The following is a 14,329-nucleotide window of genomic DNA, read 5'->3' as shown; positions in this document are numbered from 1 at the left end:
AACTTCAAATTTCTTCTCGGTGGTCCGTCCACAAATTCAACATGCCAATGCCAAATATGTTTCCTCAAAACACTGTGATGATCCTCACTCCTTTGAAGAAACTATACTTGATTTGCAAATTTGATTAGGTAATTGTGGAAAGAGGGTGTTAGGAAAACGGTTCTCAAGGAAGGGTTGAAAGACATGGAGAGTGACAACAAATACCACATGACAGCAACTCGATGTACACTGGGCAAATGGCCCAATAAGGTAAGAAACGTTAAAGAAGAACGAGAGCATGGATATTCAAAAAATAGTATTAGATTCGTAAGCAGCGGCGCCGTTATCAGAAGCCCAAAAGAAAATCCACAGCCTGGATGGAGCGTACCTCTTTATTCCTATCAACACCCTAGCACTCGTTCAAAGGATGGGAAAACTGTAGTTTCCTCACGCAATAGAGCCTCTTATGTTTTCTTCCGTAAAACCTGTCTGGACCAACTTTCGTTTCGTCTTCCCCTCCTGGGGTGCCTCAAGCATATCTGAGCTGACCCGAGTTTTCTCCGCGATTAATGGTTCAAAGTCCATATCGAACGGTTCGAACAAGTTTGAATCCTCATCAACTGCCGCAAACGCGTCACAGAAACGTTCTACTTCCAGCCTACGCTTTATTGGCCCTAGTCTATTGACAAGATCGACGAGTAATTCTCGTGGATATAGTTCGGAATTCGAGATAGTCAGGTCTCGCCACATTTTGACAATGCAGGCGCGGAGCGGGCTATCTTGTGTAGTATTCCGGTAAATACGTTGGTATTGGGATGGCGGAAATTCTCCATTCATCCTCCCAGCCTCGCCCAGTAAACAAAGGGCCTCTTTTTGAAGCCGAGGAACCATAACTCTGTCAGCCAGCAGCCAGATGTTCACGAGAAGCATGCAACGGATAGGCCATTCACGGTTGGATTCTATGTTGATCGTTTGCATGTACAGCCAATTGACGAATATACCGAACACGTCGTGAGGTGTATCGTCCAATTCCGGACCCTGACTTTCCCCTTCTACTGATTTACTATTGAATGCCGCATCGAAGAAGGGGGAGTAATAGCATATGAAGTTCTTGTGTATTTTGAAGCTCTGCGTCTGCCCTTCCGGGGAAGTAACATGGACCTCAACGATGGGTTGTGGGTCTCTTGGAAGAAGTCAGCTGTGTAGCAAATAGTGCGGGGTCGCCTGACAGCAAATTGGGTGGAGATCTCTCTGCAATGACAAGGTTTGATCTATTTTCTGTGGCTGATTCCTCCGTGTGTTCTTGGGCGCCTGGCATATTGATCTTCAAAGTCGAGTTGAGTTCGTAAATAGGTAGTGACGATACAAATTGATCGTCGAGGTTGGAGGTTGCAGGTTGCTCGTTACTCTGGCAACAGTGCTAGGTTGGGACGGGACGTGGCTGTGACTGCATAACATATCAGGTACGGAGGACGCGGCCATAAGTCTTGCAACTGGCAGGGGTGGGCGCCAAGCCTAAGAATGCCACATAGCTCTGGCATAGCAAGGGGGCTTAGGACCTCAGTTGCCTGAAGGAATATCGCTATTAGTAATATTTACAGGGCTTGAGTGCTATTATTTAAGCATGACAAGCCTGTAAGGCCCTGTAATTATGGCGGCCTCTGGTTGCCGTATCCCTTCGTCCGGTGAGACATGTCCAGCGCTAGCAAGGGGGGTGTGGCTGCACGCAAGCCTCATCTCGTTTTATTACGCTTCAAGAGGCTTGCGTGCAGCCACACCCCCCTTGCTAGCGCCTGGTAATGTCTCACCGGACCAAGGGATACTTTTGCAAGGTTACAAGAGATATGCATACTACTTATATTAGCTGACAAAGGAGGTTTCTATTTGGGAAAGTAGTATAATAAATATCGGTCTACTATTAGTAAATCCTAATTCTATGACCCCTCTCTAGCCCAATGAATTCCTGGCACGGAGCTTCACGTCCAGTTTGAACACGCAACAGCCCCTCCGTACCTTCTGAACGCCAAACTCCACAACGGGTATAAAAACCAAGATAATCACCTTTTGGCTTAAGTAGCAGAAAGCTAATAAGGTAGGTGTTTCCGTCCTCTACTGAACCTGAGTTCATATCGTCGTATTCACCAGCAACCCTGTTTTTGGGCACAACGGTATGGTGGAGAGGTAGACAGTAAAGATCCATCGCTAGTTCCGTGTCCTCGTCTAGCCAAGGCCCGTCACGGCCACTTCTACTTAAGGTGATCGGTCTCCCGTCAACGATAAAATGCATCCAGTTCTTGTCAATTGTGACTAAGTTGAGCGGTCCTTCTACAAGCAGGTAACCACTACCGTTACGCATGGCAGTGTCGTCTCCTATTGTAGTGGTCTCGAACGCTAATACTTTCAAGTCAAAGACAGTCTCAGAACGAGGAAACGGGAGCCAAAAGGTGATGGGGTTGTCTGTTGACGACCAGGACCAAGTTGGAGCACGATATTCTACCGGTCTTGGTAGCAATCGACGCAAGCTCCCACTGAAGCAATACCACCCAAGGAGGAGTATGATGCTATCCTTCCAAATACCTACACGGTAGGTGTTTCCAAAGAGAGGCTGGATATGTTTTACAATTCCTGCCAAGGCGCGTAGTTTGTCAGTTCCGAAGGTTAGGTTCGACCTTGTGTACAGAAATAATATAGAGCGCCAAATTTCAAGTACTTCTCGTTCGTGTCCTTTCGTTATCGATTCCGACTTAGGCACCATTGCACTGATTCTAGCACGGATCTGCTGTGTGCCATTTTGGATTCCTCCAGGTGGTTGTCCATCTGGGAATGTCTCGGAGGCGCATAACTCGTTACACTCCCAGAACAACTGCTTGCGGCCAAAGTGCAAGACCCTCGGCGCGAGGAGACGTTCTTGGAGCACCCAGGCTCTCTATATAATCAGCTCAAGTACGTTGCAGATATCTGATGGTCGCTCACCTGCAGGAGCGGAGAGTTTTCTACCTCAGCAATGAACAGAGATGTGTCAAAAAAGCGAAACCATTCTTCTCCAAGTTTTATCTGACAACAAGGAACTAAGTGAGGTCTGGAATGAAATAACCCCCCACGACTATCAGACGCTGCAGTAGCGGCGATATTCAAAAGAGCATTCTTATAGACTTGATCCATCAGCAGAGACTCAGTTTGCCAGTCTTCTGGGTCATCTTGGATTATGCACAAACTGTCGATCCACAAGTACCGAATGTGGAGTTTCCGAGCCACAACAATGGCATCTCCGAAGGTTTTTGGAACAGCAGGCAGTTCGAGCAAAAATTGCTGTTTAGTTGCCTTAGTGAGAGAAGTAACAGGTCCGGGACCCCAGCAGTGACTGAGAGTAGCATACGGTCCTTCAAGAACTACGGCATTGGTCTCAACGAGCTTAATATTATTGTTGCCGCTATCGTTGGCACCAACATCCAGGAGTCTCGTAGGATATCGTGATGCGTATGGGGACTGATCTGGATGCCGACATGAAGCATGGTGCTTGGAGCAGCTCTCAAGCCACCTAGCGATACAGGCCCAGGCCGCACTTGAATTGGTATTCGGGCCTGCGTCAACTGTCGGTTCGTATTGGGGGAAGTCTTATAGCACCAAATTAATAACAGTTCATCAGCATGATACATAGAACAACGCTTGAACAAGATCTCGACGCACCATTGGTCGGTGAACTGTTCAACGAAACTGTAATAGCATTAGTTCCCGGCGGGCGCAAAGCGAAGTCATGTGCTGAATTTGTGTAGACTTCAACAAGTTTCAACTGTGACTTGTCATACTGCTGCATCCAGAAGTTGCATTTCAACAGCACATAATCACTGCACAATGTAGGCAATGCCATCTTGGCGTCTTGCGGAATGCGCTCCCACAACAGCACACAGATGTAGCAGCCCTTGACAACGGCGTTGATGAAGCTGTCATATGTTGGATGATGATCCACAGTTCCTCCACTCTCATTCCCGGTTGTGTGTTGGTCATGCCAGACATGCTCTTGGAAAATCTCCTGGCATAGGCCGCATAAGAACTGGGTTGCCTGGGGCTGATTCGGGATCGGGGTGGATCGGTCGATAGACAAGACTGATTCAACTTAGTTCACGAATGACAATACTGTTAAAACGCTCCTCGGATGCTACTTATGGAGCTCAACTAATAGTAGATGTAGGGTGACTTACTATTGCCGTCGCTCATGACTCGAGAATCCGTGATAGGAAGCACATATCGCATATTATGACCCGTAGGATGCGAGATAATATTGGGGTATAGGGATGGATGGGGCAAGGTCTGGCCATAGTTGTGATCCATTTGGGCGACCGGAGGATGAGGCAGAGGTGAGCCCATACGCTGCTGCTGTTGTTGAAGAGGATCCGGTGACCTCAGGCTCGGGAGAGATGTCGAGCCGTTGCTACCAGTAGGGGCTTGGCGATACGGTTCCTAAGTGGGTACTAGGATGACTTAGGGGACTGAGTTCAGTGAGTTGAGATCAATTCCATGCTATGTAATAGCTGCAAGTAGGGAATGCTCTGGCAAAGCAAGCTGGATGGAGAAGCTGGCAGAGGCAGGGTTTATCATTCAAAAGCTAAGGGGCGTTCTAGGAAGGGGTGTTTTCGATACCTAAGGTATTGATACTTTATCGATATTTTTGGTATCAGTATCGATATCGGTATCTGACGCCAAATTCTATATTGACCAATACAATGGCCTGTTTCGTTAATATCATGGGTTTTTGATGAATAATCACTGATTCACAAATATATCCATGAATTGGCTAGTATTTATTTATCGGCCAATCGCATCTAATAATCCTGGATTTTGGTCAAATGGTGAGGCCCAGCTGAAAAGGGGTAGCTGAAAAGGGGTAGCTGAAAGGGGGCAGCTGAAAAGGGGCAGCTGAAAAGGGGTAGCTGAAAGGGGGTAGCTGAAAGGGGGCAGCTGAAAAGGGGCAGCTGAAAAGGGATCCCTACGAGCTGAATGAGAGCAACTAAGATGTGAAACAGGTACTTCCAGCCCAAGTTATTAGTGATTGAACCCGTGACAATGCCACAAAGATTAGTAACCCCAGCTAGAACGAAATTCCCCATTGCTGTGTAAGGACCTCTTTGATGGACGATGAAGAGGTCGCCAATAATAGGGAATAATAGTGACTCGTAAGCCGCAACGCCAAAACCCTGGATCGCGCGAGCGGCAAGGAGGGTCTTGAGATCTTTTGAAGTGGAGCCACAATGGATCCAATGAGAGAGAAGAGGCAAGAGATCAGCAGGCATGGCCGTTTGCCCCACTTTCTTCCAATGGCCGAGATAATGGGCCTTGTGAGGGCGACGATCAACAGTTGATAGGCCGATATGATAACCACATCTGCAATAGTGACGTTGAACTCTTGTGCAATAACGAAAAGCTCGGTGTTCAGAAGAGGACCGACTGTTCTGCTATACATAGTTGCACCCCAGAATATAATGAGAATACAAGTGATTCTTTTGGCCATGGGCCAGTTAAGTGGATCCAGTGTGTCAAATAATTTAATTAATTATAATTATTGGCCGGTAATCAAATTAAATTAAGTCAGAATCGTAGTAATCAAATTATAATTAATTATTTGCTTAATTTAATTAAATATAATTAATTACTGGGTCACGTGTTATTATACATAACTATAAAAATAATATAAGCGTCATGGCGCAAAAGCAAAGCGTATTTTACCCTAATTTAGATATCGCCTTACTATTATAAGCTTAATAGCTAGTATTCCGCCTTTACTCGCTTTACTTATCTTTGTAAATAAGTACTATAGTAGGGGTTTTGACTTCTCTAGTCACGTGGGTGCGGTCATGTGATATCCAGAGCAAATAATTCACATATATATTACCTTGCTCTCCTTCTCTCTTCTTTGGAAATCAATTAACCTTTACTCTCTTTATGCTTTAGTCGTATATGCTTTAAAGAAAAAGATGAGAATTTATTACTTATATAACTTTTATATGGGTTTCACGTGATAATTAGAAATATTTAATTATATTTAATTATAATTTTTCTAATAATTAAATTTTTTTTTTGAAAGTCGATAATCAAATTATAATTAATTATTTACTTGATTTAATTAAATATAATTAATTACCTTAATTATTTTTTTGACACACTGAGTGGATCGTTTGGGTCATCTGATGGCTGAGGTGATAGCAGAATGTGAGCGGATTTTCCAGTTCCATGCTTCAGGCTTGACGTGATGGCCTCCGAGTGAGCCTGGTACTCCGGAACGCGTGAGAGGTTCTTGTCATCGAGAGCACAGAGGAAAGGCATGATGGGTAATGCTTGGAGGAAATTCTTCTGAACGATCTAAAAGGAGTCAAGGAGCTGTCAAACGACATGATCAACAGGGGCGGAAGGGCTCCATAATTAGCATTATCAACACTTCAGTCTTGGGGAAACTTCCCCGCACAGTAGACTTTCTAGATCTTTGGAGAAATTGGGAGTTCCCCAGTTTGTTTTTCCACTAACAAAAAATGATCGAAGTGTTGACGTGGAGTTCTCAAGAGTATCCGCTTACCCCAGCCTAAGCCTGATTGAGCGGAGTGCGGGGAGGGAGGATTAAGGCGGGGTTCCCCCTGGGCGCGAAGCTGTAGCTATGTTCACCAGAAATAGTGACTTCCATTGCCATTATATCACCTTGAATATTCTAAGTTGTTTCAATATCACAGATCAGAACCCAGAAAAGGACAGAGGAGAATAATTCGCTGTAATTATGAATGGGTCAACGAACGGTCACATAAAAGGCCACCGAGGTCATGGAATCGAGGTCAGTGCCCCCCTCCCCTCTCTTCTTCAGCAAATAAGATGTTCGGTCAGATCGGTCTCAACAAGCCCCAGTCCTCTGACTTCGTAAATTTGCAGGTGATGGTCGTCGGTGCCGGACCTTCAGGTCTGGTGCTCTCGCTCCTGCTGGCCCAAAAAGGCGTCAAGGTCACTATTCTGGATGCAGCCTCAGCGTTGGATGCCCAACCCCGCGCAACACACTACGCTGCACCAACAGTGGATGAACTGCGTCGTGCCGGGGTGTTGGACGAGATTCTCTCTCTTGGTTTCGTCCCCAACGGGGTGGCATGGCGGAAGCTTGACGGCACTTTGCTCGCTGCAATGACGCCCGAATCCGTGCCGGAAGGGAATAGAGTGGTGTGCTTGCCGCTGGATAAGATGAGTAAGATTGTTTATGCTCGTTTGGAAAAGGAGAAGGGTGTGGAGGTGAAGTGGGGACACAAAGTTATGGATATAGGGCAGGATGAGGAGAGGGCTTGGGTTAAAGTTGAAACGACAGGAGGACCTGGGACATTGTACGCTGATTATATTGTTGGTTGTGATGGAGGCAATAGCCAGATCCGACGGTCTCTATTTGGAAATATGGCATTCCCGGGACGAACGTGGGATGAGCAGATCGTTGCCACTAATGTATTTTCCTCCCCCTACTTCCGCACACCTTCCCTTAATTACAATCTAACTAGCTCTCAAACCTCAGACCTACTACGACATGTCCAAATTTAACTGGCTAGACTCCAATTTCATCGTCGACCCCGAGCACTGGTACATGGTCGCAAAGATCCAGACCGACGGCCTCCTTCGAATCACATACGGCGATATCCCAGGCCTCTCAAGAGAAGAGTATATCAAGCGACAGCCAATGAAGTTCAAGCAGATTCTGCCTGGACATCCGGAGCCGAGCGAGTATAGACTTACAAATATCAGTCCGTATAAAGTGCATCAACGCTGTGCGGAGAAGTTCCGCGTTGGCAGGTTCTTGCTTGCTGCTGACGCGGCGCATTTGTGTAATCCTTTGTAGGTCGAGTCTTATTTTGTGCGCAAGGTGAGGTGCTAACGCGAAGTGAAGTGGCGGACTCGGTCTCACAGGCGGACTCGTTGACGTTGGAAACCTCTATGACTGCCTCCTCGGAATCCACCTCGGCAAAGCGTCTCCAGAGATTTTGGACAAATACGACCAAGTACGCCGACAAAAATACCACGAAGTCATCGATGTCGTCTCAAGTCAGAATCTGCGCCTTCTGCTCGAAGATCCCGATACGTCTGAAAAAGTGGACGGCTTTGTAGACCTCTGTCGGAAGGCGAATGAGGATAAGGAGCTTTCGAGGAAGATGCAGTTGGTGAGTTTGTTCAGCGTGAAAGGGAGTTGGTGAAGCAAAAGCTAAAGTGAAGCAGTTCTCCAATGATATCAAATACGATTTCACTAAGCACTATGACGAGAGCTCTTCGACAACTACTGAAGTCCATTCTGAACCTAAGGATGGAATGAAAGTTTCCCATCGCTCTGTTGTGCTTTAATGGCCGGCAGGAAACGAGTTGTTTATACTCACCAATTTTCTTGGATGTTTCGTTTGTTAAAGTGAGTATAATTTGGCTTTGAAGTCGTAAGTCAAGTTGCATAGAGAGTTTGTGTTCATATTGAAACAAGCTAGATAACAATTGAATAGATTATTCTATCAGAACACAACATGAGATTCAAACGCTGAAGCGAGCTCTCGCAACAGGAAGCCCATGCGTCTGGTGGCTGCATCAGAGTTAGCAAGCGATTCAGGTGGATTCTTGCCCTTTCTGAGCCTGCCGAGTGGCATACCTTCCCATACCCAAGTATCATCATACAAGCCCGCCCACAAACGACAAATAGCTGGAGCCATGGACCCCAATCACTCCCAGTCTCCGTCAATGTCAAGCAAGATTTTCTGGACATTGTCTATGATCTCTTGCTCTTGAGCATTTAACGGGATTCCTTGCGTCTGTGTCTCGGTGACGTGAATCCACTTAGTGAAATATAATGCTTAAAGGAGAAATTAGCAGCTTTCTTTTGTTCGTGTAAGATATAATTTCACACTCACCGCATTCCCATCCAGAAATCGCATGTTCAATGCTCCACGTAAATGCCGCCGTTTTCTTTGTAAGGATATGCCCAGATGAGAGTGGAAGACAGAGGGCCTGGAATATCCTTTGCACTGCGGCTGGAATAAATGCTGATCGGGGAATCTCGGAGCGGACGTACGATCGAATTGCCTCGGATCTAGTAGCTTCGTTTTCGGTGAGGTGAACTATTTGGTTGAGTGCGGCCCCGGCGATTGAGGTACGAACAAAACCGATTCGCAGAAGAGCCAGACAGTTGAAGATCATGGGACCTTCAGGATCATCGTTTGAACGCTCCGATTCAGGTCTCCCTGATGTCAGCACCTTGTAGCACCTTCCCAGCGCCGACGATATTGAGATGTCCGATAGAGATCCCAGTTTCTGTTCAACCTCGGGATCGAGGGCAAAGATTGTGAGATATTGAGTAGTTTGCATGAGATACCACATATGGTTGATCACGAGATGAATTACCGCAAGGACAGAAAAGGTTGACCAAGGCGTACACTCGGCACCAAAAGGGTCGAGACCTTTACCAAATGCCAAAAAGTTCCAGGCCGCTTTGAGCCCAGGGACATACCCGGAACTTTGGATCGAACCCCGTGTTGCCTGCCATTCGTCTTCGGAGGCTGCCTCCCAAAGTGCTTCATCTTCTGGTAATTCGAGGTCAACACCTGGAGCCATCGGAACTCCAGGGCTGAGATCATAGGTGACCGACATGAGGCTACCTAGAATCAGAATACCGAATAATAATCTGCTTCGGCCTCAGTTTCTGAAATTTCGGTCGCGCAACGGACGATCTGGACTCGGGGGGATACCTCTTCGAAGCTTCGCGGTTTCTCCACTTCGGCCACGAAGTTGTTTTGAGCCCATCAACTCTTGGTCGTAAACCCTGTATTCTTATACGTAATTCCTAGCAATGATTAGAAGAGCTCAAAATAAAGAGAGTATCTAGCAAGTATCTTCGAATGCGCTCACCCTGTGTAGAAATGTCATGTTTTCCGTGGCAACTTGAATATCGAATGGCCTGCCATTGAAAGCATTGACACATGTGATGAGAAGTCTGCATTGTACTGCCCACAGACACTGAGTGTCAGGTTCCTCCTTGTAAACCTAGAAAGTCAGCGTAAGGATTGATCTTGAACTTGTAATACTCATCGCTCACAATTTGAAGAGCTCTCGTGCCGAGGTCTTTGAATAGCGTTGCGTTTTCCCGGTCCGTAAGGTAAAGTGCACCAATAGAACATATAGCCAATGTCAGTGGAGATGGGGCATCGCTGCCCAAAATCTGCGTGAGATGTAAAATGGGTAGATGACAGTGGAAAGATCTGATGTAGCTCCTCAGACACTTTTATAAAACTCTGGTTCTCGGAAATTCAAGTTCCCTTAGCTCCTCTACTGAGGCCCACAGCTAGCTAGTCGACAAAACAGAGAAGCGAGATTTGATTTTCTGATTTCTGACAACCGTACGTACCTGCCCCTCTATTTTTAGGATACGCCTTACTATTACTCTAGTAATTTAGTACTTATATTACTAAAAGTGTTTTGTAATAGTAATATATAGCCTGAACTTATAATATATTAATACTATTAATATCTTATTTAATTATATTAAAATACTATTTAATTATATTAAAATACTATTTAATTATATTAAAATACTATTTAATTATATTAAAATACTATTTAATTATATTAAAATACTATAATATTCTATAAATCTTTTACTATATTATAATATTATTATTAAATAGGCTTATATAAATATTTCCTATAAAATAATTATAATAAGATTAAAAGATTTATAGAAAATTAATATTAATACCCGTATAATTAAATACTAATTACAAGAATAAAATATTCAAGTATATATTTAAATAATAGATATATCTTTTCTTTATATATAGATTATAATCCTATATTATCTAAAAGATATAAATAAGAAAATACTTAAGAATCTTAAGAATTATAGCTATATAGTTTTAATTACTAGAATTATCTATATATATAAGAAACTTAGTCTTATTTACTATATAATTATAATAAATAAATAAATAGCAGACAAATAACTATTTATAATATTATAAAGTAAGCTAAATAATAGGCGGGTTATAGGTTATAAATAGCGGTATTTATATATATACTTCTATTAATAAGGTTTACTAGTAACCCGGTTAGCCTTTTTATACTTTACTATTTTATTCGAGCTTAGAAAATTAGAACCTTATTTACTAATATATTTTATTATTTATAGAGAGAGTTTATATATAATATTATAATTCCTGAATTCCGAAGTAATTATATTATAAATATAACAGATATAGTTTAAGAAGGGAAAATATATTATATCTGGGCCAGACTGGATTTAGTTAATTAATAAATATAATAAGCTATTATTATTTGGAATCGAGATATATACTTATATTAATATTTATTTATATAATATTATTTAAGTATATATTAGAATCTCTAATTAGATTACTTATTTGGTTATATAGTAGTATCTTTAGATTTAGATTTAAATAAGCTATTGCCTTTATTTCTTTAGGGCTAATTAAGGCTCTAAACTTCCCCTTATTACTAAAGTATACTTTATATTCTTATAAATAGCCGATTTATTAGTTATATATATAAAGAACTATTTTATTTCTGGGAAAAGTACTAAGAATTAATAGGTTAAATTCTAGTAATAGGAGCTTTAGAAGAACTAGCTATACTAGTAATATATAAGTAATTCCGTTTTTCTATATCTATTTCTTATTTTTTTTATTATTAAAAGAAAGTATTAGGTACTAATAATTATACTACTTTTTATTAAGGCTATTAGGTCTAATATTATAATACCGGATTATATAACTAATTCCGATTAGTATATATAGAACTACTTTTAGGAACTAGCCTATATTAGGAATTATAATTACTAATACTTATAAAACCGGATTACTTTACTAGTACTTTATATATAGTAGATCTAAAACAAGATATATAGGTTTATAGACTTATAAAATATCTATAAGATTAGAAAAAACAGATTTAGGCCTAATATAATAGTTAGTAAGCTATTTAGATTATATATAAGGCCCCTAGATAAGGTATAATATTAGAGTTACCTTATAAATATAAAGCTTTATAATATAATTCTTAATAATTATTTAGTTTAGAATAAGTAATATAATCTTATATAGCTTTATATAAATAGTTTATTTATATACTAATATAGATATTAATGAGTTTCTACTAAAAGAAATACTAAAGTAATATTATTAGAAGCTTATATCTTATAATATAAATATAGCTAATATTTATATAAGAAATACTAATAGAAATAGTAACTAATTATATATTTAAGCTTATTACTAGCTTCGATATATAGTCCGGATATATATAGCCTTAGGGTAGCTACTAATATTAGGAAAGTTCAAGAAACTAACTAATAAATATAATACTATTATTATATAAAATAGAATTCTTAAATAAGTTATTCTAATAAATATAAAATATATAAGTAATATATAGGCTAGAAGAATACCTATATAGTTCCTAATAATCTAGAACTTTACTTAAGAATAGCCCTTTATTAGTAATACTTCTAATAATATAAGATAATTAAATAAGCTAGTTATAAAATAACTAGATATATTAAGATAGATATTATTTATTATTAAATATATTATTTTCGAAATTTCTTTTTTACTTTTAAGAGTAATACTAATAGAATTATTAAGTTTATTTATTATATAAATATTTTAAATTCTTAAATTCTTAATTCTTAAAATAGTATTACTATTTCTTAAAACCTATTCTAATACTATATGCCCTATAGCTAAATACTAATATAGTAATATCTAATATTACGAGTTCTATTAATTTATTAATAATAAATATAATATAGAAGCCGCTATTTTACTTATTTAGAATAGTAATACTAGTAAACTTAAATCTTATAGCTCTGAAATTCCGCCTGTATTTATTTCTCTTTTTATATCTGAAATACTTTAGATTTCTAGCTTTTCTTAATATTCTTATCTCGTATCTTTTTTTCTAGAAATATCTACTATACTTATTTCTCTAGTTATTATTATTATATAGCTACTAGATACTATTTCTGTTTTATTTTAGGCTCTTCCTATTCTAATAGCCTTATAATTACTTTCTTTTATATTTCCTTTTACTATAAGCTATATTACTTAACCTAACTACTTTTCTAGTAATACTTATACTATTATATAAGCTTAATAGGCTATAAATATAAGAGTTATTTAGGCTATTACCCAGGCTATAACTTCTTATACTAGTAATAGGCTACCTAAAGCCCTTTAAGGTCTTATAAATTAAAATATAGCCGGATCTAGTCTTATAGAATTATAAATTATAGTTTTATAGCTAGTTCTCTATAAATAGATATTTAATAATATAAAGAATTAGAAAGCTAAGTAAAGAACTATCTAACTTTTTAAAGAAATTAATAGTAAGTTTTCTCTTATTTCTTTTACTAGATTCTTTATATAAATTCTAATAAATGTTTTTTAATAAGTAGCTTTTAATTTAAAATAAATAATTAAGTCTTTTCTACTCTTTCTAATATAGTTTCTTAGTAGCTATTCTCTTATTTCTTTCTTTATATTAGTAAACCTATTTACTATTATTAATTTATTAATAATATAAATAAACTAGTATTCTATACTAGTTCTAATAATAAAAAAGCCCAGGAACTTATAATCTTGCTAGGTTCTATTTAAATTATCTTTAATTTTTCCTATTATAATATATATCTAGGCCTTAAAAGTATTTAAATAATTTTCCTTATTTTATACTAAAATAAGACTTTATATAAAGATCTTTATCTTAAAGTTATTTATAAAGAGCTAGAAAATATTTAGAAAATATAGTAACTTAAGGAAATTAAATAATAAATTAAGGAGACCTAGAGAGTTTAGGAAAGTATTACCTATTAGTATAAATATAAGACTTTAAAAATAAGAAGAAATCTAATAAACTAGTAAGTAAATAAAAGTATATATATAATTCTTTCTTTTAATTCTGGCTTCTATTCTTTATTCTTTCTATAGACTCTTGTTTTTAGATTTAATTAACTTATATATATTAGAATTCTTCTTTATTTACTAATTTCTGGAAGTTATGGGATAATATAGAAAGTATTATAGAAAGTATTACTAAAGCTAATTCTAATAGTAATAATAATATTAAAGCTATTAATAATAATAATAGTAATAGATTATTAGATTCTTTTTTAATTTTACTATTTTCTTTTTTAATAAAGAAAACTATAATTAATTTTATAAATTATATAAGTATTATTATATAATAATAAGTATATTAAAAATATAAATATATTATTTCTTTTTCTTATTAGATATAGAGAATTAATAGATATAATATCTTTAGTTTTATAAATAAAACCTAAAATACCCGGGCT

At 38.7% G+C, this 14,329-nt stretch overlaps 4 protein-coding genes across 4 annotated transcripts; 1 reads left to right on the top strand and 3 right to left on the bottom strand.

The window, feature by feature from the left end:
- Positions 1–150: 150 nt before the first annotated feature.
- Positions 151–1,326, bottom strand: K444DRAFT_557290 (uncharacterized protein). Its single transcript, XM_024876776.1, has 2 exons — positions 1,209–1,326; positions 151–1,162 (listed from the first exon to the last, which is right to left on the bottom strand). Exons 1-2 carry the CDS (start codon positions 1,295–1,297, stop codon positions 427–429), a joined length of 825 nt encoding a protein of 274 aa, XP_024739193.1. The 5' UTR covers positions 1,298–1,326; the 3' UTR covers positions 151–426.
- A 576-nt stretch (positions 1,327–1,902) lies between these two features.
- On the bottom strand, positions 1,903–3,946 carry K444DRAFT_557287 (HET-domain-containing protein; the record flags this gene model as incomplete). The annotated part of the gene is made up of 4 exons (XM_024876775.1): positions 3,826–3,946; positions 3,388–3,593; positions 2,953–3,288; positions 1,903–2,905 (listed from the first exon to the last, which is right to left on the bottom strand). Coding segments are annotated over exons 1-4 (1,566 nt in total), but the record flags the coding sequence as incomplete, so codon positions are not given.
- A 2,945-nt stretch (positions 3,947–6,891) lies between these two features.
- Positions 6,892–8,325, top strand: K444DRAFT_641699 (FAD/NAD(P)-binding domain-containing protein; the record flags this gene model as incomplete). The annotated part of the gene is made up of 4 exons (XM_024884653.1): positions 6,892–7,440; positions 7,508–7,824; positions 7,877–8,147; positions 8,203–8,325. 4 exons carry the CDS (start codon positions 6,892–6,894, stop codon positions 8,323–8,325), a joined length of 1,260 nt encoding a protein of 419 aa, XP_024739191.1.
- Positions 8,326–8,687: 362 nt separating this feature from the next.
- K444DRAFT_524977 (uncharacterized protein) lies at positions 8,688–10,237 on the bottom strand (the record flags this gene model as incomplete). The annotated part of the gene is made up of 5 exons (XM_024874403.1): positions 8,688–8,818; positions 8,877–9,649; positions 9,711–9,805; positions 9,871–9,996; positions 10,058–10,237. Coding segments are annotated over 5 exons (1,305 nt in total), but the record flags the coding sequence as incomplete, so codon positions are not given.
- Positions 10,238–14,329: the final 4,092 nt, after the last annotated feature.

The sequence above is a fragment of the Hyaloscypha bicolor genome, assembly GCF_002865645.1.
Source record: "Hyaloscypha bicolor E unplaced genomic scaffold K444scaffold_53, whole genome shotgun sequence".
Taxonomy (NCBI): Eukaryota; Fungi; Ascomycota; class Leotiomycetes; order Helotiales; family Hyaloscyphaceae; genus Hyaloscypha; species Hyaloscypha bicolor.
The sequence above is the reverse complement of the archived record's forward strand: the minus strand, read 5'-3'. Positions and strand labels throughout refer to the sequence as shown.

What these genes read in the sequence shown, in the direction of transcription:
- K444DRAFT_557290 (XM_024876776.1), bottom strand. Translation starts at nt 1,297, where the DNA reads ATGCCAGGCGCCCAAGAACACACGGAGGAATCAGCCACAGAAAATAGA. An exon ending in AGATCTCCACCCAATTTGCT is followed by an intron (nt 1,163 to 1,208) that starts GTCAGGCGACCC and finishes ACTTCTTCCAAG; the next exon opens with AGACCCACAACCCATCGTTG.